Raw genomic sequence first — 27,588 nt, 5'->3', positions numbered from 1 at the left:
AGTATGGAATCTGTATACCCATCTCTGTTCAAAAGACTTCTCAGTAGAGCTCAATTTTTCACAGACATATCATTCCATGTCTCTCTCGGTGTTTTCTTTTTCAATATAGTGTCTAGTCAGTCTAGTTGCATCACATTTGCATCTGATGGTCCTGTAGTATTGTGTTATCTTTATTCATACACTGCTTGTGTTCATGCCAACATGCACAAGGTTGCACGGGCATTTGATGACATAAATCACATTTCTAGAATTACAGTTTGTCAGGTCCTTTAGTTACCACTGAGTTTTGAGGCCCAGGTTGATCTCCTTTACCCTCTTATCGAAAAGGCATATGCTGCATTTTCCACAAGGAGAATTACCTACTAGGCATGGTAGGTTCCAGAGAGTGGCTTCTTTTTCTCTGGTTGTTTAAGGCAGGTGTGTACCAAGATGTCTTTTATATTTCTAGCTCTTTTGAATGAATAAATGCATTTCCTGAAGATGAGGCCTCTTGATTGCAAGATCTCTAATTCTTATGAAAGATTTCTTGTAGTCTATTTGACAGGGGACTAAATATAGTAACACATATTAGTCTGTCCATGGCAGCTTTTTAATTGGTAGTTAACAATGTGTCTCTATTATTGTTAAGAGCCCTCCTGTTTGCCTTCTCAACTAAATGTGATGGATAATTTTTATCCGACAATTTGTTAAAGATTTTTTTTAGCATAAGCCTTACAGTCCTGAGTTTCTGAACGATTTCGTCTTAGCTGTAGGGATTTCCAAGTTCAAGTAGAGCATTTTCTGAGGAAAAAAACATTTTGGTTCGACTCCTTCTGCAGCTATAGCACCCTTCGTGTGTTGTCTTAGCTTTTGGTGTTTTTGTTTGCTGCTGTTTCAAGGAGTGCCAAGACTTGTTACTGTCTGGGCCAAAGCGTTGAGGCTGGATGAGGCTGTGCCTGTATCACACCACATGCCTTAGCAACGCCATATGCCAGAAGGAGCTGCTGGTACTAATGCTGCCAAAGGCTTCAGGTTGCCGCCCATGGGAGAGACTGAAATATTTACAACAAGGGGTGGTGAGGGACAGAGTCTCTGAATTAAACAGAATACTCTCACCCAGTCAAGAGATCAGGGCTAGATCCAACACCGTTTTTTAGCTCACTGCACCATCCCAGTTTCAGAACCTGGCTGTATGCAAATTAGTCTGTTCCTGTCCCAGTGCATGATGGGAACAGGGCAAACCAAACTACAAAAGCCAATTCTTACACTGGGAAGGAAACAAGCTACCGGGGACCGGTTTCTGGCATTTCAGCCTCTTCGGCCCGGCTTGCTTGAATCCTGATGGTGCAATGAGCAAGGGACTCACATCTGAGCATACCCTTCCACGCTTAGGGTGGACAAAAATATTTACAACAAGGGGTGGTGAGGGACAGAGTCTCTGAATTAAACAGAATACTCTCACCCAGTCAAGAGATCAGGGCTAGATCCAACACCGTTTTTTAGCTCACTGCACCATCCCAGTTTCAGAACCTGGCTGTATGCAAATTAGTCTGTTCCTGTCCCAGTGCATGATGGGAACAGGGCAAACCAAACTACAAAAGCCAATTCTTACACTGGGAAGGAAACAAGCTACCGGGGACCGGTTTCTGGCATTTCAGCCTCTTCGGCCCGGCTTGCTTGAATCCTGATGGTGCAATGAGCAAGGGACTCACATCTGAGCATACCCTTCCACGCTTAGGGTGGACAAAAATATTTACAACAAGGGGTGGTGAGGGACAGAGTCTCTGAATTAAACAGAATACTCTCACCCAGTCAAGAGATCAGGGCTAGATCCAACACCGTTTTTTAGCTCACTGCACCATCCCAGTTTCAGAACCTGGCTGTATGCAAATTAGTCTGTTCCTGTCCCAGTGCATGATGGGAACAGGGCAAACCAAACTACAAAAGCCAATTCTTACACTGGGAAGGAAACAAGCTACCGGGGACCGGTTTCTGGCATTTCAGCCTCTTCGGCCCGGCTTGCTTGAATCCTGATGGTGCAATGAGCAAGGGACTCACATCTGAGCATACCCTTCCACGCTTAGGGTGGACAAAAATATTTACAACAAGGGGTGGTGAGGGACAGAGTCTCTGAATTAAACAGAATACTCTCACCCAGTCAAGAGATCAGGGCTAGATCCAACACCGTTTTTTAGCTCACTGCACCATCCCAGTTTCAGAACCTGGCTGTATGCAAATTAGTCTGTTCCTGTCCCAGTGCATGATGGGAACAGGGCAAACCAAACTACAAAAGCCAATTCTTACACTGGGAAGGAAACAAGCTACCGGGGACCGGTTTCTGGCATTTCAGCCTCTTCGGCCCGGCTTGCTTGAATCCTGAAGGTGCAATGAGCAAGGGACTCACATCTGAGCATACCCTTCCACGCTTAGGGTGGACAAAAATATTTACAACAAGGGGTGGTGAGGGACAGAGTCTCTGAATTAAACAGAATACTCTCACCCAGTCAAGAGATCAGGGCTAGATCCAACACCGTTTTTTAGCTCACTGCACCATCCCAGTTTCAGAACCTGGCTGTATGCAAATTAGTCTGTTCCTGTCCCAGTGCATGATGGGAACAGGGCAAACCAAACTACAAAAGCCAATTCTTACACTGGGAAGGAAACAAGCTACCGGGGACCGGTTTCTGGCATTTCAGCCTCTTCGGCCCGGCTTGCTTGAATCCTGATGGTGCAATGAGCAAGGGACTCACATCTGAGCATACCCTTCCACGCTTAGGGTGGACAAAAATATTTACAACAAGGGGTGGTGAGGGACAGAGTCTCTGAATTAAACAGAATACTCTCACCCAGTCAAGAGATCAGGGCTAGATCCAACACCGTTTTTTAGCTCACTGCACCATCCCAGTTTCAGAACCTGGCTGTATGCAAATTAGTCTGTTCCTGTCCCAGTGCATGATGGGAACAGGGCAAACCAAACTACAAAAGCCAATTCTTACACTGGGAAGGAAACAAGCTACCGGGGACCGGTTTCTGGCATTTCAGCCTCTTCGGCCCGGCTTGCTTGAATCCTGATGGTGCAATGAGCAAGGGACTCACATCTGAGCATACCCTTCCACGCTTAGGGTGGACAAAAATATTTACAACAAGGGGTGGTGAGGGACAGAGTCTCTGAATTAAACAGAATACTCTCACCCAGTCAAGAGATCAGGGCTAGATCCAACACCGTTTTTTAGCTCACTGCACCATCCCAGTTTCAGAACCTGGCTGTATGCAAATTAGTCTGTTCCTGTCCCAGTGCATGATGGGAACAGGGCAAACCAAACTACAAAAGCCAATTCTTACACTGGGAAGGAAACAAGCTACCGGGGACCGGTTTCTGGCATTTCAGCCTCTTCGGCCCGAAGGGAGAGACTGAGCCTACGACTCGCTGGTTGACCCGCGCTGCATGGGAACTGCCCCTGACTCTCACGGCAGGAGATGCTGTGGACGAGGATTGGTGTCAGTACAACGCGAAATATTACAACGCATTCCGTTACAACGGAATTTTTACAACGCAGGATCCATTACATCGGATGCCATTACAACACATGGCATTACATAGCAGATGGTATTACAACGCATGGCATTACATCGTAAGTATGGGTAAGTATACCTTTTTAGGTTTCGACCTTGGCCGTAGCACCGCAGGTGCTACGCCCAGGGCGAAAGCTTTTGTTTACACTAGGGGGAATTGAACACTCCCCTTCTTCCATTGGCTAGCTCCATAAATGGAGGCTAGCCATTGGAAGACATCAGCGTCAATCCCTTTCTCCCGGTCAGAACGCAAATCGTGGGCGTTTCTGACTATTTTTTTAAATTCCGCCCCTTGATGTCGTGTGTCCCGGGCCGCGCTGTGATTGGCTGTCGGCCCGGGACACCCCAGTGACGTCATTTCCCGGCCCGCGCTGTGATTGGCTGCCGCCCGGGACACCCCCGTGACGTCAGCCAATCACAGCGCGGGCCTGGGCAATGACGTCACTGGGGTGTCCCTCTGGAGGCAAAAACGTTTTGGTGGAGGGGGCAGCGGCGAGCGGAGTAAAGAAAAGGGAGCTTGGCAAGCAGGGATTTGAAAGTGAGGTGTAAAGTAAACCGTGAGGGCTGTAGTTAAGTTGCAGACTGGGATATCGAGTAGGATGATGTGGAAAGAAGCAGGATAATGTAAAGTGCGAGGGACAGTTTGGGGTATGACCCTTGCCTGGATTTAATGTGCTTAGGCAGTGTCTGTACTAGTGAGTATCGAAACAGGGCATGCTGTTGATGGTTAAGAGGTTGTTCCTTGAGGTCCGGGTGTTGGTTAAGGTCTTACTCAGATTTCCATGTATTAACATGCATGGTTTCGAGCCCTTCATTTTTAACCTACAAGTCTTAGGTAGTTGGGTGAGTTCGAACTCCATGAAGGCACAATAAAACCACAATCCCCAGAATTCACCATGTTATTTCATGACAGCGCAGGATTCGGAATAGACTGTCATGGTGCAAACCATAGGCAGTGAAGAGTGGTAGAAGTGGTACGATAATGCAGGGTGTGTGAAAAGCATCTCCCGGGGGTGCTTATGAGATGTATGGTGAGGATAGAGGTATTCTAACAGTGTGTGTGTAGTAGAGGTGCCTAAAAATTTTTAAAAATTGGGTGAGTTCTAGGGTAGTTATGAAGTAGGAAGCGTGATGAGGGTGCACGTTTTGTATCTGAGAACACGGAGGCAGCAGTACATAGATGCAAAGTTACGTGGTGTATTAATGTCTGGCAATGGTTCGGAGGCAGACAAGGTACGAAAAAGCTCAGTGAAGGTGGTTGGAGGGTGCAGACTGTGATAATGCTGAACATATGAATGGTGTAAGCAGTTTATGGAAGATAAGTTAAAGTTTTAAACCATGTGCGTCCTCGTCGAATGGTAACAAGCCTTTAACTGACTAATTTCTGTTCTATTAGCAACACAGGTGCAAGGCACAGTGAAATGGTTCAATGTCCGCAATGGCTACGGATTCATAAACAGGTATTTAATATGTTGATGGGACGAAGTGAAATATTTACTCTGGTGAAATTTCTGGAAGCTAGTATGAGAATGTGGGTGTCCGAAGTTGGGATGGGAGGAGTTTGTAGTTGAAGTGATTGGTTAGTGGCTGTTCTGTGGCAACAACGCCTGTGGAATGTGAGCGCTGGCCACTTTTTCATGTGATAGAACCTAGTAACTTTTTTAAAGCCAATTAACACAACCAACTTTAAAAGGATTGTCTGTGAAACTTCGGCGAGAGCGATTATATTTAATTATATTTTATTGTTGAAGCAGAGGACATTGCTTATTGCTAGTTGGTAATGGAACTTGTTTGTGACAAGTTGCGCAGTCTACAGTGCCTGTATGTGGTTGCATGTGTCCATATTCTTTTATTTACATGGAGTTTTGCCACATGATTCTGTCTTTCATATCCACAGGAATGACACCAAAGAAGATGTCTTTGTGCACCAGGTGAGCATCTTCACTTTTATTCTCATTCTGTTGTCTCAACAGCAGTTCTATTTTGCGGGCTACTTATCATGCTTTGAAGGGTGACGGGCCTCTTAGAATAAGTACACCTTTGTTCTGCGATGTCTCTCATAGGGTATGGCCTTTTGTCGATGCAATTGACTGCAAGAGAATTAACTTGGTATAGGTTTGTTGGCTGATCTGCTCCTAGCTTATAAGTCTCACATACCAAGCTTTCTCATTGTAGCGTCTGCAGGTATTATTATTCGATACTACTTACTTTGGCTAGGGTTCTTATAACCACAATTTAATGAACCTTCCCCAACACAGGGTCATTGAGCAATAGTCGGGCTTGTGCGGTGTGGGGGGGAGATGGGGGTCTTTGCTGCCAGGTTAACATCGGAAAAATATTTTGTATAATAAGTTTACTGACTCGAGGCAGGGAAAAAATAGGAAACTGTACAGCCGGGATTAAAAGGGCCTGCAATAAATCGGGGCAGGTAGCCTTGTCTTAACTAGGAGTGCTAAACAGTATGTCGTCCTCTGTAGAAAGGCATCTTTTTGGATAAGAGCTGAATTTAAGCACCCCATGTGCTGAAATGTACTTGGTTTTTAGAATGGGGTGACATTTTGCACTGAGAATCAAATCTGGATAGATAAAATGTTTGCATGACTACCGGGGCGTTTAATCTGATACTTGACCTTTCTGAGTGGCCGGAGTTCGTCATTTGATTTAGTAAGTGTTACGTTTTTACTTTGTAAATCTCAGGCATTTGCCGCTTGGTAGCCAGTCTAGATAACGCAGTGGCTGTTCTAGGCTCACCGAAGTGTTACGGTGTAGAACATTGTAGCGCCGAATTGGCTTCCTTTGCCATTTTAAGCATCTGCGACGTGTTCCTGCAGCAGGATGTGTGCAGCAAGCAGCCAGCAGCACACAGGACCGATATGATACATTGTGTACTTTGGAAAGAATTGTAGTTTAGGCATGCAGTTCACCGTAGTCTGCCAGGCAGTGGTATCACGAAAACAGATGCTGCTCGTTCCGCTGCTAATCGGGTTTCTCACCGAACGTCAATCTGATTGGCGCAGCTGGTACGTGTGTGTTGCAATATTTATATAAAATGGTCTCAACTCTTGGAATTAAATCTGTCATTTTCTGAAGTTCAAACATACTAGCCCTCATTTTTAAACCGTTTCTTTTACTTATTTTTAAGATGTATACTATCATTTTCAACACTGTAATAAACTATCATGCTCTGGTTTAGTGTAACCTATACAGTTATAAAATGTGTATTAATCCCTCAAAGATTCGAAAACAGTACGGGGACACAAGAACCCTAATGCAGTAGTCACTGCTGCATACCACGACCACATTATTATTTGTAATGTCAAAGCAACCCTTACTACAATGCCCTCCCTTTTCCACTCTTTGTTTCTCTGGCTATTTAAACTACTTCATATGTACGGTGACCAGACTTTTAAAAACGATATCGGAAAATTCTGCAAGTATATAAATAGGGCTACACATTCACATAAACAGAAGAGCTTAAGCAACCATCTTCACTAACATTGTGAGGTACTATGGGGAATCATGTGCAACGTTTAGCCACTGTGCCATCTGTTAACTGAATCACCGTGTGTGGCGGCTCTGGGTGGGTGTGTGTGGCGGCTCTGGGTGGGTGTGTGTGGCGGCTCTGGGTGGGTGTGTGTGGCGGCTCTGGGTGGGTGTGTGTGGCGGCTCTGGTGGGTGTGTGTGGCGGCTCTGGGTGGGTGTGTGTGGCGGCTCTGGGTGGGTGTGTGTGGCGGCTCTGGGTGGGTGTGTGGTGGCTCTGGGTGGGTGTGTGTGGCGGCTCTGGGTGGGTGTGTGTGGCGGCTCTGGGTGGGTGTGTGTGGCGGCTCTGGGGGGGGGTGTGTGTGGCGGGTCTGGGGGGGTGTGTGTGGCGGCTCTGGGGGGGTGTGTGTGGCGGCTCTGGGGGGGTGTGTGTGGTGGCTCTGGGGGGGTGTGTGTGGCGGCTATGGGGAGGTGTGTGGCTGGCTCTGGGTGGGTGTGTGGTAGTAATTGCTGTCTGCTGAGCTTTTCCATAGGGTACAATAGGTCTCACATTTTCGAGAGATTAAGCTAATGGCAATGTAAATGACTATGCATTTATTTATCTGTTTTCAAAACCAACACATAAATACAAATTTTGTCATTTACAATGCCAATAGCTCTAACTTTTCCAAAGGAGAAACCATTGCATTGTAAATGCTTGTTTTAAAAATGTTAATAAGTTAATTTAATTAATTTAATTTAATTAATTTAAATAAAATACATATTAAAATAGCCATTAATTTAATTAAATAAAATAATATCTATTTAATAAATGTAATTTTAATAAAAAATGGGAATAATTTAATTTAATTTAAATAATAAAATTAACTTAATGTACATATTTTTAAAATTGATATGAAATTTAATTAATTGAAATAATTTATTTAATTTAATTAATTTAATTTAAAAATGTAATTAATGAAATAAAATTAATTTAATTTCATAAACATATTTTAATTAATTTAAAAATGGTAAATATAATTTAAGTAACCCAAAACACAAACCCCTGTACCCCAAAATCCAAACCCTGCCCTAAAACCTAAAAACACCCCTGTACCCCAAAACCCAAACCCTGCCCTAAAACCTAAAAACACCCCTGTACCCCAAAACCCAAACCTTGCCCTAAAACCTAAAAACACCCCTGTACCCCAAAACCCAAACCTTGCCCTAAAACCTAAAAACACCCCTGTACCCCAAAACCCAAACCTTGCCCTAAAACCTAAAAACACCCCTGTACCCCAAAACTCAAACCCTGCCCTAAAACCTAAAAACACCCCTGTACCCCAAAACCCAAACCCTGCCCTAAAACCTAAAAACACCCCTGTACCCCAAAACCCAAACCCTGCCCTAAAACCTAAAAACACCCCTGTACCCCAAAACCCAAACCCTGCCCTAAAACCTAAAAACACCCCAACACCCCAAAAAATATACATCAGTACCCCAAAACATATACTCCTATACTCATACTTATTAAAAAAATTACTTAAATTAATATATTTAATTTATAATATTTAAAAACGAAATAAATATTTTTATTTATAATTAATAATAATTAAATCAATTATAAAATATTAAATAAAATAAAAAAAAATTAAATACTTACCAATACTTACGATGTAATGGTATGCGTTGTAATAGCATCTGCTATGTAATGCCATGCGTTGTAATGGCATGCATTGTAATGGTATTTCCGTTGTAATAGCTGCGTTGTAACAGCATTACGTTGTAATAGTTGCGTTGTAAGAGTAACACACCGTGGACGACATCTCATCCTCGCTTGCTCTAGTCAGGAGCTGGAAGAATTCCCCACCCGTTTTGGACAAAGTCATCTTACCACTTCTATCGGAGCAGGGAGCTGCTCCGACATCTGAGAGACCTCTGGCAGAGCCTCTCTGGAGAAAGATCCAGCATTTCCAAGTGCTGCATCAGGGCTGCAAGCAGAACTGAGCAGGACTCACAAGTGTACATTTGAAGGAGCCTGCTGCATCATTCAATTCTTCTGTGCTGCGAGAGCGGGTAAGACGAGGAATGGGCTAGTTGGGCCCCAGGGGAACTCGCTACTAATGATGCTTTGGCACCATAGACACTTTTGGCTAAGCTTCTAAAGGGTTAAAAGCAAGAACTCTTGAATACAGTCGCCTAATAGTTTTGCGTTCCTTTGTATGGCCACCATTGAAAGGGGAATAATCTCAAGGGGATTGTGTGTTTGCATTTGAATGTCAATTTATTTTGCCTGTGTAGAGTTAGAAATAAAATACAACGTTTTCTTATTAAAGCATGTATTTGGCTGGACATTGATTAATTGTTTGTACTTTGAGTTATGGGTTGTGTTTAATGACCTGTATCTACATCCCCCCATGGGAGCCTTGACTGCTCGACCACAGGCACAACTGAGAGTCAAGTGCAGAAGGTGTACTTGGCCCAGTTGTGCTGAATCCACAGTAGGTCAGGTCCCCTGACATGAGGAGTAAATGGCCTCAACCACCACAGTTGGGCCCAGAAGCCCCTGTGTGCACTGGTCCTGTGAAAAGGGTCCAGACAGAAGAGTTTCTCTTTGCCTTTTTACCAGGGTGGCAGGCAGATCAGGTTTCCCTTGGGAGGAGACGAGTGGGACAGGGGTTAAAAAGGACTGATTCCAAGAGGACTGTTGGGTTTGGAAATGATACATAGGTTTTGGTTGGGTAAAGTAACAGATAGAAGGAAAAAGTTTTTCTGGGGAAATTTATATAAGAAGGGTAGCATGCAGGAGAAGGGACAAGAAAACAGGGATGCTGATCACAAAATTGGGTGTTTTGGAGAGGGGGCAAAAGGAGCATAAGTCTGAGGAAGAAGGGAATGCTTGTGAATTGATGAAGACTGCAAAGGTCCTGTACATGCTTATTACCAAACTATTATCCATTTAATAATGATTACAATAGAAAAAAAAGGGGCGGGAAGGTGGGCTTTTTTAATGATTTTAAATTGCTGCACAGGGAGGTGAGGTTAACAGAGGGATAAAAAGAAAAGAAGCAACTGCTAGCGTATCAGGTATATAGCATCCACTTTTCTATGTTATTTTGGCATGTATTGTGAATACGATCAGTAATAGTGCATTGCACTTTTTGACTTTCTTCGGCTCTAGTTAGCACTATATAAAACTCAAAAACAAATAAATAAACGGAGCATATGGTGAGAAGGAATGGTGAGCGGAATTCACTCACATGCAACTGGAGTGGGAGTTTTGATGCATTTAAAAATAGTTCGCTCGTAGGTGCTGGGAGTAAGGGGGCAGGGGTGCCAAAGCACCCTCAAATAACCATGCAGGAATTCCAGAGGTGAATAAGCATTAAAGGTGACTTAAAATTTAGTTTTTATCTTGTTACATTGTTGTGCATCCAAAGTCAGAGGTCAACTGCTAGGCTAGTCTTCAGACAAATTGCTGCTTATTCTTTTAACATGGAGACTGGTGTTTACTTTTCTTTCTCCAACTGCTGAGTGTGAAGATTTTGTAACGTGAATTATGTGACAATCTTGCTGGTGTTAAAGGAAAGACCGTAGGATGCATTTTTTTTCAAACAGACAACAAAATGAAATGCCTATAAATTAACTGTACAAATATTTGAAGATAAATAAGCAGTTAGGACAGCACAAGTTAAGTACTTTTTTTCCTACTTCTGAAGTGTGACAAAACAAATGTGTTAGTAGAATCAAAACAAATCAAGACACTTTACTGGCTGAACCCCAATTTCCACACATTATCGGTTGTGGAAAATGTATTGTCAATAAATGATAGTGCACTGCCACACCATGCTTTAGTAATGCTTGTGACAGTGTGCCCCAAAATGCAAAAACAGCTACATACTGCACAGTTACTATTCTTTTGCTGAACAGGCTGCACCACCGCCCGGAACATTGTCCAGCACCAGTGTGTGGGATAACTTCAGGGACATGACATGGCTCAGGACTAATGAGGAATTTCAGACACAAATGACAGCAGCTATTGAGGTGCAAGGAGGGATTGATTTGTAGCTCAATTGGATGATGTTAACTTAGATCAGTGCCCACAAACCATACAACCCATGTTTTGCCTGCTCCGGCTCTTTATACGGACAGGCATATATTGTTGAAATACATTATACAGCAAGCAGGGCACATGAGAGGCAATTAACTCCTTCCATGCAGATGACGGCCGGGAGCCGTCATGGCACACAGTGCTCGTGTGCTGATGACGGTTCCCGGCCGTCATGACCGCACCCGCAATCGGAATGTGCCACACAGGCGCAGAATCGCGGTCGTGCCCAAGGGGTTAAAGGGACAGTGGCAATGGAGAGGAATGCAGATTGGTAGGAGTACGAAGTGTGGGAAAACACTACTTTGTACACTAATCAGCATTTATAAGACCTTCAAAACAGAAAGGGAGAGAGAGTGTGTGAGTTTTTGTCTGTGTGTAGGTCAAAATTCTTGGTGAAATCCGACAGACACATCACAATGCCAGACTGAAAGAATTTCTAACCAACTATTTATTAGAAAATACATTTATTAGGGGGGGTGTAACAACCCAAACGCCCTCCTGATGCTAAGCCTCTGCCCATCGCCTAATTACAAGTCCATTATATCCTAATGCACTTGTAATAAGGTGGACAGGATATCGATCAAGTTTGTAATGGAGTAACCCATCCTCTAAACTCTAAATCGGGCCTCAAATGTTTGGATGATTTTTTCTCTTTATTGCACATAAGGAGGACAATGGCTGCAGTTTGGCTTTAGGGCGAGACCAGAGAGTAATGGAGTAGACAGGTTATGTTCTCTTCTTGAATTTGCATTAAAATGGAGAGGGAGGCCACAACATCTCAACTATAATCATTCTGTGGTAAAAGGCCACACAATCTCAACTTTTGGCATTCTGCAGTAAAGAAGGCATACAGAGATGCTCTTGATTGGGGCACTGTATAGCGAAACTGTATAGTGGTAGAGTACCATCTCAGTGAAAACTGTAAACAGCATTGACTATTTGATATGCTACATCCCGTCAATCTCAGTTTTCTTTTTTAATAAAACTCATTAAAGAACAGAATATACTGTGGAGTTAACAAAGTTTTCTAAGCCACTCGCATTATAATATGGCACAAAGTGGCTTTGTCATTCTCCTACACCAGCTAAAACCTGAGCACTCACATGTCCAGTCGGTTATGTTTGCTGCAAACATCCTGTACGGTCCAGCCACTGACACCAGTTCCACTCTGTACTTGCTTCCTGGGCTCAAGCCATAGAATGTATAGTTTCTGACATCATCTTCTATTGAAGCTTCTTCAGTGACGACATGCCCTCTTTCATCATACAGTGCCAATGTATATCGATCTCTCACGCCCGTGGGTTCTTCCCAGATCACTCGCAGCATGTCATGGCTGCCGTCGTTCTCCATAAACACTTGAGGCGAAGCTAAGGGATCTGGAAAAAAAAGAGGAGAAAACCTCATGTGCAAACATAGAACATATTCCAAAAAAGACTAGTTTGATGTTATATTTCACAATTTCGGAGTATATCCTGGGATCTATTTGATATTGTTGCACATCCAGAGCTTGCCTAAAACGGTCACAGACCGAAAAAAGAGAAATATACAACTTCATCTTTTGGATTAGTACATGTTCAGAGGCATTGTAGGTTGCCCTACTTTACTATAAATTCCGATATGTGGCTTTCTAGAGACCATCAATTTCTGAAATGAGATACAGCTTAGTGCACCCAATGCTGACTTCACCAACTCTGCACACATTTCAATGCATATCAATGGCTGCAGCATATTGTCCTTAACATTACCCCGCATTTATGTATTTATAAAGTTTTATATAGCGCATACATGACCATTGCGGATATCAGTGCTTTACAATGATGCTCAACACTATTCATCATTTTTCCACCAAAAGGTTTGTTTTATCCAGAGCAGAGCTTAATGCATCCCATTACCAAGGTGATTTGCGTGCTCAAGTTCAAATATCCAATGGAATCAATTAGAAGTAAATGCAAAGCATTTTGTCTTTACTCCTGCTAGCATTCTGTTAGTGTACATATGACCATGTATCACGGTTAATATTAAAACACACTGAAGGAATTATTCTAGAAAACAACTGACATTCGGTGGCAGATTATAAACTAGTTAGAAGAAAGGCTGCTTAACAAGAGAAACAAGATTTAGCACAGGTCCTTCTTCCGGTGCAGTTTGCTGCCATGTTCATATTTCTAAGCCTGCAAATTAGTCATCTGACTCATTTAAAGATCACAACTCCATAATAATGACTTTTACATGGGAATCTGCCTAACAAACTGCAAATGTGGTCTTTCTTTTTTAAAGTTACTTTAACGCTGAAACATGGGCTCCACTTTGTTCCAAATTATCCCATCTGAGACCTGCTCCCAAAACCCTGAGAGGTTGCTAATTATCCCAGAGGATGCTTAGCCAGTGGTCCAGATATTGATTCTGTTCGACTCAATTTTAGATAAATCAGCAGCAGGAATAACAATTAATGACGAGGTGTGAGAAAGTGGCTCTATATATACTGGACCAGAATAAGGTACAGTGTGTATACTGTCCACAAACCCCAGAGGTATAACAGAGGTTAAAGCCAGGTGTGACCTTACTCTCTAAAGGGGTAGCGTGGTCGAGCAGTAAGGCAGTACCAGAGGACAGTGTAAAGCATTTTTTGTACACACTCAGTCAGCAAAAGGTTTCACACACTCAAGGACTGAACTCTAGGCCAATTGTTTTTATATCAAAAGATATAGTTGTTTTATTTTTAGAACCAACAGGTATAAAAATGTACTTTTCTCGATATGAGTACTCTCATATAATTACTTTGGAAAGAAGCAATAAGCTTTGTAAACACAATAGGTACAATGGTTGCAGTAGGCAACACAATTCTAAACACAATTTAACACTGAGCTCAACGGGTTTTCTACATAAATGCAGCTAGTTACTTTATCGATTACTTTTGTAGTCCTCGGACTTGGTCACAGAGTCAGTCTTGGGGTCTAAGCTGGAAACAGTTTAGCAAAAACGAGTTGGCTATTGCTATGATTTTTAAGAAATATAAAGCTATTTCAAAAGTTCACACGTAGAAACTTTTCAATGAAAATCTGGCAATGTTATCCAACGGGAGGAAAATCAAGTTGCAGTTAAAGTACGTTCTTGTTACTTTGGTAATCCAGGACTGGGCTCCTAAGTCCAGCACTGGGGCCTCTACTTAAAACAGGTAAGTAATTACGTTTCAGTAGTAGGTACGATTTTTAAGGAATATTTGTAATTTTCAAAAGTAGACACTTAGAAGAAATTTCACAGAAAAAACAGTCAATGGTTTCCTACGGCAGAAATTTAGATTACTAGCAAACACGGTTGTGATTACTTTTGTGATACAGCACTTGGCTACAAGGTACAGTACTGGCTTCTCTCTTGATTACAGGTGAGTACTTCGGATTTCGATATTCCGCTGATTTTAGGTGAATATTTTACCATTTCAAAACTTCACACTTAGAAGAAATTTCATAGAAAAGCAGTCAATGGTTTCCTATGGCAGAAATTTAGATTACTAGCAAACACCGTTGTGATAACTTTTGCGGTTCAGTACTGGGCTACAAGGTACAGTACTGGCTTCTCTCCTGATTACAGGTGAGTAATTCGAAATTCATTATTCGGCTGATTTTAGATGAATATTTTAAAGTTTCAAAACTTCACACAGAAGATTTTTCGAGTCAAACCAGCCAATGTTATCCTATGGCAGGAAAGTGAGTCATTGGTTTTCAGGTAAGTACTCGACTGGTGAAGTTAAGGTTCTCGGCATAGACTCAGGGGTCCCCCAGGGTCATGTAGGTACAGTTAGTACACCCTCAGCGGCACAGAGGCGGCCGGGTACAGAGGTAGTTAGGCCCAATGTTATCCAATGAGAGACAGGGGGCCCTCAGGTTGGTGGCTGCTGGCTACCATGCCACGCTGCTGAGGGAGCTGGGCTCCTGGTCACTTGCTCAGGACAAATGGGGCAGTAGAATAGGATACAGGTTGCACTGCCAGGGTGCTTTTGAGCCGTCGGGCGCTCAATGTTATCCAATGAAGATCTTGAAAAGGGAACAAAGGCTGCAGGCTCGGGGACAGTGGATCTTCAGGAGCGACCAACACTTCGAGGGGTAAGTTGGGATCTTGGAGGATAGGTAGGCACCCAGGAGTTGGGCACAGGGGGCCGTGGGGCGCAGGGTGCAGGCGTGCCTTTTGAGGTCGGGAAATCTTACCCCCTGCTGATCGCAGTCGAGGGGTCCTCTGTCCTGAGGCTGCAGGCTTCATCTGGGTCGTCAAGGAGGGTCCTTGGGCACTGGATTCTGGGTCAGAATTGCCGGGGGGACGTCCTCAGGGTCTTGGTTCACTCCAGCACAGGCCAGGCTTGGCGGGTGCAGAGTGTGCAGGGTTCGCTGTTCTGATCTGATGCCAGGGCTTGTGTCTTGCTTTGAGCAGTACCACTGCTCGTGGGAGACCCAGGTAGTCAAAGTCACAAGGCAGTCAGGTCCTCCGGGGTTTTTGAGGTTGCTGACCACTGGAGATGCCGGGGTTTAGCAGGAGCGAGTTCGAGGGTCGACAGGCCAGTAGGGCTGGGGCCAAATCAGTTGGTGTATTCCTCTTCTTAGCAGCTGCACAGCAGGTCTTCTTGTTTCTGTTCTTCTTTCTTGTTTCGGTATCTGGATCTAAGAGAGGAAGGTTCAGAGAGCCCCTAAATACTGAATTTAGGGGTGTTACAGGTAGGGCAAGGACAGGGACAAATAGGTCCCTGTCCTGGGGTGGGTACACCCCCTAGCCTGCTTCTCTCCTATGGGAGGGGGCCAGGAGCCTAGCTGTGATTGGGCAGGGCCACTCATCTTCAAGATGGCCAGAGCCCTGGGTCATGCTTCACCCCGTCTCCCCCACCTGAGAGGTGGGGTTGACGTAGTTTTTCCCGCCAGAGTGAGGGTCAGGACTGGTGGGGGGCAGTTGCCGGGTACAGGAAATGGTCTGGAGAAGCTCACAGAGGCGGTATGCCTTTGAAGCTTCCCCCTGCCCATCCTGGGAGAAGAGACCTAGCACCTCGCTCAGGATGTGCATTGTTGCAGACCCAGGAGAGCGGGGCTCTCCACCCAGGGGTCCAGCAACATGTCTGCTGTGTGGCAGCCTCTGCAGCCACTCAGCCCAGACGTGGATTGTAGGTTAGGTTTCAGGGGGCATCTCTAAGATGCCCTCTGTAGTGCATTTTACATTAAATTGTGCGTTTAATGTGCTGAGAAGTTTGATATCAAACTTGTCAGTGTTCAGTGTAGCCATTATGGTGCTGTGGAGTTCGTAATGGCAACCTCCCAGCACCATATACTCTTAATGGCATCACTGTACTTATAGTGCCCAGGAATGGCCCTGGGTACTGTAGGGGTACAAGGCTCATACACCTGTGCCCACGCCACTGCCACGCCACGCATAGGGCACCCAGCTAGAGGGGTGGCTGATGTATGCCAGGGCAGTGGGGTTGTGGGCATGGCACACAGGGATGTGTGCCATGTCGACTCTTTGTTTAGTTCTGCACCTAGACACTCAGCCTGCAAAGACAGTGTTTGGGTGTCAAGTTACAGGGCCCCTAAGGGTGGCACAATACGTGCTGCAGCCCTTAGGGGGCCTTCTCTGGTCACAATGCCCTAGGTACCTAGGGTACCATTTACTAGGGGCTGATATTTGGCCAGAGATGCCAATTGGGTTTAGGCTTTAGTATAGTTTTCAGGGAAGGTACACAGGCCCTGGGTACCTGATTGGCAGGGACCCAGGGCACACCTACGCAAAGTGCATCAGGTATCAGGCAAAAAGTGGGGGGGTACTGCAAGAGGAACTCACTTTCTCACACGAGGAGTATAAACCACAGGACTAACCCTTATGCCCAACAACCGGAGCGAGGATCAATGATAAGAACAATGGACAATGGCTCTGTGAGATATCATTTCGTGTGTATAATGCATATCCAGCCTGAGGGAATAAATCATTCAATCTGAACGCATACCTAAAATGCTCCCAAAAATCTCTCTGCGTAAACAGGGATAAAATAATACAGAATCTTTCCTTATGCACGGAGAGCCTCTTGGGAGCATTTTTGTATGTGTTCAAATTGGGGCTCATGATTTGTGAAGCACATGCAAAATATTCTTTTGAGATGGCTGTCACTTTTGTATTTGACAAATCCACATGCAAGAGCCATGAACAGATTAGCAGAGGTTAAGGATGGGCTATTGAGACTACCTCTAAATGAGACTGCTAAAGGGGCATGAAGTTGATAATCATGAGTATCTTAAAGTTGTCAAACTAGTATTTAGACACCTACAAAAAGAAGCCTGTGAATGTATTTCCTCTAAATAGCTGTGGCCTGGGTAGCATGTGGCTGCGTTCATGCTTCTACGGAGTCCTGTGGCACACTGAACTAGGGGCTATCACAGTGTTATGGCTGCCCTCAATACAAGGTGATGGGTATACTGCCAGGTTAAGGACATTCCAGTAAGTAAAAAATGGAAATAAAATGTCAGAGGAAATTGCTGCCAGGTCAGTACTTATGGCAGACCCTATGTTTATCCAGAGCCACAGGCCGACATGGGTCAGAGCCAGAGGAGCAAAGAGGTTATGTGCACGAGCTCAGAGGGTGAATGTTTCTGTTCAAATTGCCTCCATATTGAGGATGAGAGCTACAAACAGTGATTTTAAATGTGTTGAAGGAGATGTTACAGTTATGCATTAGCTCTTGGAAAAAAATTTAAAGAACCATCTTGGGTTTATGTTCAATGGCTTTAGTTCAAGATCCAGCTCTGCACAGCAGAACAACTGCTGGGTATGGACTACATGGCTAGTTATGGTCTAACTTGACAGTGCAGCGGTTATTACATAAATATGTGAGCATAACTAGAGAGGGTCCTGGGCTCTGCCCACATAATAGGAGCAAAGAGTCCATGTTTTGATTGGGCAGAAGTTGTGTAATTCCACAAAAGCATTGCTTGCCCTCCACCTGGGATTCTTTTGTTTATCTAACCAGCTGCCTAAGCTTGAACTTGCAGGGGCACACCATTGACATTGAATGTTACTAAAGTGTCTTATATAACTAGATAACTTTTGTCCCATCCACCAGACTCAGCTTCCAGGAAGGAATGAAAGACGTTGCAGCTTGGATGAGCAGCAGCTGTCTGAAATTCAACTCAGAGAAGAAAGAAGTCCTCGTCATTGGACCCACCCCCTCAGCTTGGGACAACACCTGGTGGTCCACCGCCCTCAGCAAACGCCCCACCCGCACAGACCACGCCCAGAACCTCAGCATCATACTCGACTCCTCCCTAACCATGACCCGCCAGATAGACGCCCTCTCCTCCACCTGCTTCAACAGCCTCCGCATCCTCTGCAATACCTTCAGGTGGATCCCCCCCCCCCCCGAAGACAGAAAGTCAGCCACCCATTAACTCATAACAAGCAGACTGGACACCATCAGGAAGAGCCTCAAGACCTGGCTGTTCGGCTGACTCGAAGCTGCGTTTCCCCCACTCCCACATGCAGTGTTATGTCTTGTCTGTCTTAACAGTGCAACTGTCACCTGGCCTGTTAACCTACACCAATATTAGTCTACAGATCTTTGCTTCCACACAAATATATAACTATTCCCATTCTATTTACTTGTATTACGTCACATTATTTTGCAACATTCCTTCGAAGCCAGACCGCTTGGCATTGCCAATGCTTGTTTTGTCTGGAGAAGAGTTCTGAACTTCTGTGATCCACAATGTTAAAAGAGCATTCTCAAGATCAAAGGGCATCTTGAGGTCAAAAGAGGGTTTTTTTTTCTGAAAACAGAGCATTCTCAAAAATGAGATGAGACTATCCTCGATTTAAAGAGATATTCCTCCACATTGAACTAGAAGTCCTCATTACTGAGCGATTTACCTTGACTTTGAGAGAGCATCCTCAATGTTGAAAGAGTGGCCCTTATGTCTAGAAAGTGTTTCAACTTGTTCTGGTTATTAAGCCCCTTCCATGGTATCACATCATGCGGAGGAGCCAAATCAAGTACCCTGGTGTCTGTTCCTACGGACCCTCGCAAAACCCTTGCTGATGTTGTACCCTGAATGGTCGCTATATGTCAGAGATGCACCAGAGTCTGTCAACTTTTCCACTCAGCAAAACGCTCCAAAGCAAAAATCAAAGCTCCCAGCACAGATGATTTTAATTCAACCCACACAGAGGAAAATCATGGTCCATGCCAAAACTGTTACAAGGAAATGGCTTAAATCACATTGTGGTTAAAGCCTAATTCTCAAGAGCTGTACAGAGCTCAGTGGATATAACTATGCCACACTTACGCGTCCATTCTGTGACGTTTCTAGTGAAGTTCCGGCAAGTGCCAGTGAAAGCAGCAATCCGGACCATGTATTCGCTCCCTCCAGTGAGGCCAGTAAAGGCATAACTTCTGGTGCTCCCATCGACAGATGCCATTCCAGCTATGGTGTTTAACTTCACATTGTACAGGATGGCCTCGTACCCATCCCTCTCGCCTTCTGCAGCATCCCAGGAGGCTTGAAGCCTGTTCGAGTGGCCCGCGTTTCTCAAATTCACACGCAGTGGGGCAAAGGGACCTGTAAGCAAGAGGAGAAAAGTTCTGAGACGAGTGATAACCCAATTAAGGTTTACTAACAAACCACTGTGTGGTTTAATATAGTGCCATTCATCTATCCTAAAGGTTCAACTCACATTGTGTTCATTCAAACACCTCCAAGGGGTAAATTGCATGCACACCTATAACCTAATGGGGCAAATGCCTCTCTACTGGAAGGCGGACGAGATGTACATACATATTCTGTGAAATGATATCATGCACATTTATTTTGTTTATGCAGTGTACAGTAGCTGTCATAGCCTTCAGTAATAAGACTTTCATTATTCTGCCTTGTAAAAATCTATTTGGCTGAGCACTTTTGCCAAGATCTGAGGTGTGCAATATAGTACTGTGCTTTCACAAGATTCCACAAACATGAGACCCAGAATGCTATGTTATATATACTTTTAAAGTGCGTGAATTGGCGCTTCTCACTGCTGGAGAGATCGAAAGAAGCCCTTACAGATTACTAAATAGCCAGGTTTGTATCTCCTCATCAGCCTCTGCACAAAAAAAGAAGGAAGTACACTCCGGAATAATAAGAGCCCCATCTCAAAAATTGGAATAGATGCACCGATTTCTGTGAGGCACTTAATAGTAATTCTTAAAAATAAACTCGGAACATGCTCAATTCCAGTGAGACGTTTTCCTCTGTATATCTCGGAGATATTTTAGAAATAATTCACACAAATTAAAAACTTTTAGGAACAGCATTTAAAAATAAATACTTCAGCACAGATACATTTATAAGTAAACAAATTTAAATAAATGGAAAGAATATGGAAACAGTTGCCTTCTGTTATGGTTTGCAAGGAGCAATACAAACATTAGCCAAATTCACAAACCATTATTGGCTGTGCTATTTACACTGAATAGTAATGATCCTGATCTCAGCAGCTTGTCAAAGGAAAAAGCAAGAGGGTTCAAACCACCAAGAAAAGAAGGGGCTAAGGACTATGAGGAGCAGGCTCAGATCAGTGTAACAGAACAGTCACATAGCTGCTTCCCTCACTGAAATATTATTTTTGCTCAAACATGAAAGTGGTAGGGCAAGGAGGAAGGGAAAAGTGGAGCAGAGGAGGTCCACTGTACAATGACCGCAAGGAGGACTACATCTTAGTTGCAACTAGGGGTGTGAGAAATTTACTTTTACATAAGTATGAAATATTTTTAAAAAATTGAGCCGCGTAATTACACAAAAAAGCAAAACAGGCATTTGGAGCTACGTTTTAGTGAGAAATGCATCCGCGCGTCCATTTTGGATGCTTGGATACATTTCACAATTGAAATGAATCCAAACACAGAAAGCCCTGCAAACAGCAGCTCGTTGTGTCCTGGTGTTCATGGTGTTCCCATGCCATAATTGTTTTCTGGGAATGGCATGTAATCATGTAACGTGGTTTAGTAGCGTAATATCAGGAATTTCATACAAGGCAAAATTAACAAAATTATTCAAAATTACACCCATATAACAGACATTTTGCCTGGGCCTAACTGCAACCCATCACAGCCAACCAACATTGTGCTTTAATGTGAAGACATCATACACAACTCACAAGACACAGAATATATAAGCCAAACCAATTGGTGTGGGTATAGAAGATAGCTTTTAAATTACACATATACCACTCATCAAGTACCTACATGTTGCATTGGTGACCTTCCGCGTAGCGGCTCTGTATGGTCCAGCCAATGCGCTGACTTCAGCAGAGTAATGTTTTCCTGGGTGGAGGTTCTGGAATGTGTACTCCTTAGTGGCTTTGACCTGTGATGAGTTCCAAGCAACACTCCCAGAAGAAGCATCGTACAAGGTAACCATGTACTTCTCTCTCCACCCCTTTGATTCTTCCCAAGATGCACGTAGGGACGAAGGATTGCCTAGGTTCATAAGCTTAAGGTTTGATGGTGCCATGGGATCTGTAGAAGCAAAGTAAAGAATAAAAGATGTTTAGTGCTCCCACTGGGTATATACAGGACTCAAATGAAGAACTTTGCAGCCACAGAAATGTTCAAAGCTGGCACCATGTGCTGTTCATAGGGAAAAACTGGCAGCCCCCTTAGTGCCCTGTGATACAGTCTAGACTTGCCGTGTCCTAAAACAAGACTTGTTTCAAAACCACTAATCTGGACGGGCTCGCCTCTGCTAGAGTGACGTCCACATGTTAGAGGAATGAAGCAGGAGTAAAATTCTATTCCGCTTCATGAAGGCCAGGTAAGAGTGTATGTTAATAATTTTATTTAACATTTTCCAAAAATAGGTATCAATGCAGTGTACATTTGGTCTACTACAGAGGCAGTAGTCTATGTAAATGCATTTTACATACCTTACAACAGTGTTCTAGAAAAGGCATAGAATTCATGAGATGATTAGAGGGTCATTGCAAGGCAAAAGGAGTTGCATCATGGGGAAGGGGCAAATAAAAGAATAGTTATGGAGGAAGAAAAAAAAGATGGTTGTGGTAAAAAAAAGGTAGAAAGTGTGGAAGAGTAATAATTAAAGGAAATAGCCAGAGAGTATAAGACAATATTCAGACAGGAACTAAAGAGGAGACTTAAGAAGAGGAGTGGGCAGGTGTTGGACTTTCCCCTTTCTGCAGGGTCATCCCCAAACGTTTTCACTTCACCCTCCTGTTTTCAGAACCTTCTTTTTTTTGGCTTTTAGGACTCTGCACACTTTACCAATGCTAACCAGTACTAAAGTACTTGTGCTCTCTGCTTTACACCTGGTGAAACTGGCTCACACCAAATTGGCACACTTAATTTACTTGCAAGTCCCTAATAAAGTGGAATTACACATACCCAGGACCTGTAAATTAATTACTACTAGTGGGCCTGCAGCACTGATTGTGTCACCCACCTAGGGGCTCTTTTAAACATGTCCCACACCTGCCATTGAAGCCTCTGTGTGCAGTTTGAATCTGCCATTTCGACCTGGTAAAATAAACATTTTGCCAGGCCTTAGCCTTCCTGTTTAATACATGTAAGTCACTGCTACAGAAGGCCCTAAATGCGCAGGGTTCAGTGTATTTAAAAAGTTTGACATGTCCTTATAGATTTTACATGCCTTGATAGTGAATGACTTTAATTCGTATTTCACTACTACAATGCTTACCTCTTCATAGGATAACCTTGGGTTGCTTATTACATTTAATAAGTGCTAACTTTTGAATGGAAACAGATGAACATTTCATGTTTGATGTCTGAGAAATTGTAATAAAAAATCCTCTCTAAAGAAAAAGTCGGATTTTAAGTTGCAATTATGAAAATGCCACTTAAAGTTGCCAAGAAAGGTGACAGCATGCAATCTTTTTTTTCAATGTAAACAACTTGTTTAAGGACGATCAATGGCAAATGTTTGCGTGCTAGCTTGAAGTGTGCTCTGCCCCGGTAGCACAAATGTATGATTTCAGAAGTATCTGGTGTGTCGTCACGCCCCATGATCAAGCTGCACAGCTATGCAAAAGATTGCAAAAATCAACAAACAAGAATCCAATATTTCATCCATAATCTTTATGATAATCCTTTTTCTCCATGTTTTTCATTATTTTAGACACATACGCATAAATCACTTGTGAGTTAGATTTTATTCACTTCCATTATTTTAACTTTTACTTTTTATTCTTTTATCTGTTTCTTTTTCTTGGTTTCTTGAATATTCACGGAGCGCATATAAAATGAATGGAGCATGCATTTATAATTTGAAAAACTCACAGCAATGCGTACACTGAGCCTAGTAATCACTTTTTCGTATGTCCTACTGTATTCTATATAAAAACTTGAGTCATGTTCTTGTTGCATGTAGTTTCTCACAATTTCTGATGGGCTCTCCTTACATTTTAGTTACCCCTGACGAAGGGCTAAATAAGCCCAAAATGCATTGGTTACCCAGGATGTACAGCACATTCCAATATGCCATGAAAAACGCCTGGATGGGCATTTCTTGACATGTAAAGATAAGAGATATGCTGTTCCTACTATGAATGTGAAAAACATGGAGAACACAGATTAAAATAAAGATAAAGGATGTGATTCTTGCAATCTTTTGCATAGCTGTGCAGCTTGATCATGGGGTGTGACAACGCATCAGATACTGCTGAAAATTTAAGAAAGTTGGCATTATCTTGCCCTAACTATTTGGGGCTAACAGCCTGTTCCTGGGTCACATGACTAGGTGCAGTTGGCAGTTAGACTTTGTTAATTCCTCCCAGAGAGCAACACAATAGAGGGATTAGGTGTGCCCGGATGGGCCATCAAATGGCAGGATAGGGGGCAAAGCTGGGCACAACTCTACTTCAAAAGAATAGGCTTACCACTGCCATCACACAAAGGACTAGTAATGACTGCATTGTTCAAAGCAGCCAGCTTGGAACATGAGAAGGGGAGGAGAGAAACTTCAAAAACCTCAAAGGGAATACTCTAGAAAATTCTCCTGTTTCAAAGGTGTCAGATATTAACAGAGGACCTTATACCCACTCTTAAGTACACCTCTGGATGTGTGGAAGACTCGAAAGAACTGCTGTGTTGCTCAGCAACAAGGACTGCTGCTCTGTTGCGCTGCTGCCTTAGTGAAATGACTGGACCGGCAGCTTGGTTCCAGGACCAATAGAGTGACATCAATGGCTAAATGGCTGTCTTCCTGATCAAAGTCTCAGGGATAGAAAATGTTCCAATCACCATGAACCCAGCACCTGGACAATGTCTGCTGAAAGTAGTGCCCAACCCAAGCGATGCCACCCCAGTCCCAGACCCTTTGAAGTGGGACTGGAGGTGCTCTGCCAGCACAGCTGTAGGCCTTTGGGCAGAACCAACGCAGTGTGATGCAACTCCTTACTTTGTAACAGCTGCAGTGTGACTCATCCTTGGTGCAGGTCTTCGCATCGAAAACCCCTCATCAATGCTAAACTTGACGTTGATGCAGGACTCTGCATTGCATCCCTGCAGCTTCTTCGGTACTTCTGGTGCGGGATGCATCTTTGACACAGGAATTCACATTGCAAGCACCCAGTCGTCGGCATCCTCACCGGCAACTCAGGTCTTTGCACGACAGCCTTGTAGCTCTTCAGAACTGCCGCTGCACAATGCATTTTCGCAGCTCCACAACCAGGATTTAAGATACTTTGCTCAGCGGGCCTCACTTGGGCCCTGTATCCAGCCCCCCACTCCTTCGTGGTTGGCCTGAGCATTTGACTTTGTAACGGTTCGGCGAGATGAGATAACCACTGTTGCCACTTTGTTCTTGTCTGAACTATTTCTACTTATACATTTTAAATCACCTATCTCTAGTTTTACTGACTGGAGTTTTGTCGTTTTGGTGTCAGACAATTTCTAAAATTTAACTCTAGGTTTCTAAACTGGTGTGGGATTTTTCTTGTGCTGTGTATTAACTTTACTGCTATTTGAAGTGCTGCATAAATACTTCACACATTGCCTCTAAACAAAAATTGATCGTCTTTGTGCCAAGCTACCAGAAGTTAGGTACAGGTTAATTTGTGGTTTGCTTGTGTTTCACACAGACAGAGATTGTGATTGCTGTTTAAGCAAAGTTTCACCCTCCTCAACCAGTAACCCAATTTCCAACAGCAGGAAACATTTAGTGGATAAGGAAGGAGATTGAGATGTGTGGAAAAGTATAACTGAGAAGGAGTATAAATGAAGTGAAGAACACAATAAAAAATTAGATCTTGAAGCATGAGGTGTCCAAGCACTTAATTGGTTTTATGTTTTTCTCCAGCACAGACCGGCCAAGATAGATGTTAGAGTCCTAAGAGCTGTGTCCTTTCATTTATTTGTCGAAAGCAAACAGAACAAGCATTAAAAATGCAATCTGTCTTGCCTTTCATTATGTTAAAGCCACTTGCTTTGCTATACAATACCATTAGCAAAGCAAATGGCTTTAACTTAATCAAAGGCGAGACTTATTGCATTTTCAGAAGTATTTTTGTTTTTACCTGCAGACCACATTTGTGCCCTGATGTCAAAGGTGGATCTGTTAAAAGTGAAATACTGCCAAGGATTGCGAGGCAGGTGGCAGGATACCAGGTATATATTGATGTTTTAGGTCCAACTGAGATGTCAGTTCAGGGAGCTGATGTATTCTTGCTCATTGCTTCCACAGGACTTCTGTACCCCTGCTCAGCTAATCCATGAGATTACTTGAGTTGGGGAAGGTAAAGGGGATTTGTGGGGGAAAACGTGCCATCAATTACATTTCAACTTTTGTTCCTATTGTAATTGCCTAAAGCGTGGGCCCCTATCCTGGAAAACAACTCTGTAATTGAGAAATACCTATATATAATTATATAGGCTATGTTATACAGTTTTTGAGTAGTAATACATTTCCTAATTCCTTGAATTTGGGTCTGTGTGGCCCTACCTACAAAACACAGTATTAGCATACCTAATGAATGAGACATGGTGGACGCAGTGGAATCGCAGTCAGGCAGTGAGGGAACTAACGTGGTGGTGGTGGAGCACAGAGCTGCTCTCAGATCAACAGTGGTGCCCAAATGGGACTGGGGTTCCAGCAGTAAAAAGATATTGAAGGGGGTAAGGTGAGGATGCGTGGCAAGCAAGGGAGGAGACCAAAGCTGGAGGGAGAGAAGAAGATGGGTTGGACGGACGTGGTTGGAGAGAGGAGGAGCGAAGACGTGATGGAGCCTTAGAAGAGCCCAAGGCAGGGCACAAGCAGTTGGAAAAAAGCAAGGAAGGAGCAACTGAGGTTATTTTCATGGTCAGGCTGATTTCGAGAAGGATACAGAAAGGCCAAGGAGAGCTGCGAGTGTTAAAGGTAAGCAGAGTCATGTCACAACAAGAGAGTGAGAAGAGCAGAGAGGCCAGGAACAAAAGGTATCGGAGATCGGAGAACAAGAGGAGAAGTGCGGAGGATGACTGAGTGGAGAGGAGATTGTTGAAATGCTTGGGACACAGAAGTGTGACAGAGTGTGCGAACAAGTGAGAGTACAATGGAAGGTTTGGGCAGGGGTAGAAGATAAGGAGAGAGTCTGGAATTTGAGAGGTTCAAGAGAGCATGCTAGAATTTGTGGGACAAGTTTCTCCAAAGGGGAAAAAGGGATCTAGGGACAACAGAAGAGGTCAAGATGAAAAAGAAAGAGGCTGACAATTGTTTGGATGCAATGTATCTAGGATATGGAGTAAGTAGGGGCCGTGACAGGGCCCACAGCCACAGGAGAAGCAGTTAACAGGGGACAAAGGGGTTGAAAAGGAACAAGAGAGGGGTGCTGAAGAAACCAGTAAGAAGGTGCAACAATGTGCAAACAAATACTGGCATTGCCGAAGGAGGGGGAGATGTCACTTTACGAAGTCAAAACATAAAATGTTGAAACGTTATCTTATGGGGTGGAGGCGGTACCGAGCTGTTTGAGTGGTGTGGTGAAAAGCACAACTTCCGAGACCCGCTGCAAAGTTTACATAAGTTGATTCGTAGAGTGAGGTCACTTTCTGATAGGATCTTGAAGCTCAAAGTATGCCCTGGAGCAGGTATTAAGGCACCCCAAAGTTTACTGGTGCCTTCACTGTTTATTAGTAAATGCCCCACCGAAATACCAGCACATCACGAGTAGTTAAAACTATGGAGAAATGGCTACATATACAGAATAAACACGCACACACAATAAATTTACATGTACCGGTTGGCACATGAGTGCCTTTGCTGTGCTGTAGGCAGCTTCTGGGCGCAAACTGTTAGAGGAGTAGGTAAGGATCGGCCTTGTTGGTCAGTGGATTAATGCAACCTTTTTATTTGTCTGCATTAGACCGTACAGACAGACATCTTGGCGGTTCAACTCAGTATGTTATCCTTCATAAGTCAATAAACTGAGTACCATTGAGTTGGGTAACACTAAAGAAG

The 27,588-nt window shown here is 43.6% G+C and overlaps 1 protein-coding gene across 1 annotated transcript in view; it reads right to left on the bottom strand.

Moving 5' to 3' along the window:
• LOC147712454 (receptor-type tyrosine-protein phosphatase V-like) overlaps nt 1–27,588 on the bottom strand; it is a 558,680-nt gene that overhangs the window by 255,733 nt on the left and 275,359 nt on the right. Inside the window, exons 19-21 of the mRNA XM_086923127.1 lie at nt 21,366–21,638; nt 19,429–19,701; nt 12,226–12,498 (exon numbers count right to left, since the gene is read on the bottom strand). Of these exons, the coding sequence (XP_086779253.1) occupies nt 12,226–12,498; nt 19,429–19,701; nt 21,366–21,638 (819 nt within the window). The remainder of the gene's footprint in view (nt 1–12,225; nt 12,499–19,428; nt 19,702–21,365; nt 21,639–27,588) is intronic.

The sequence above is a fragment of the Lissotriton vulgaris genome, chromosome 5 (genome assembly GCF_964263255.1).
Source record: "Lissotriton vulgaris chromosome 5, aLisVul1.2, whole genome shotgun sequence".
NCBI classification, from domain to species: domain Eukaryota; kingdom Metazoa; phylum Chordata; class Amphibia; order Caudata; family Salamandridae; genus Lissotriton; species Lissotriton vulgaris.
This window is presented reverse-complemented; position numbering and strand designations above follow the sequence as displayed.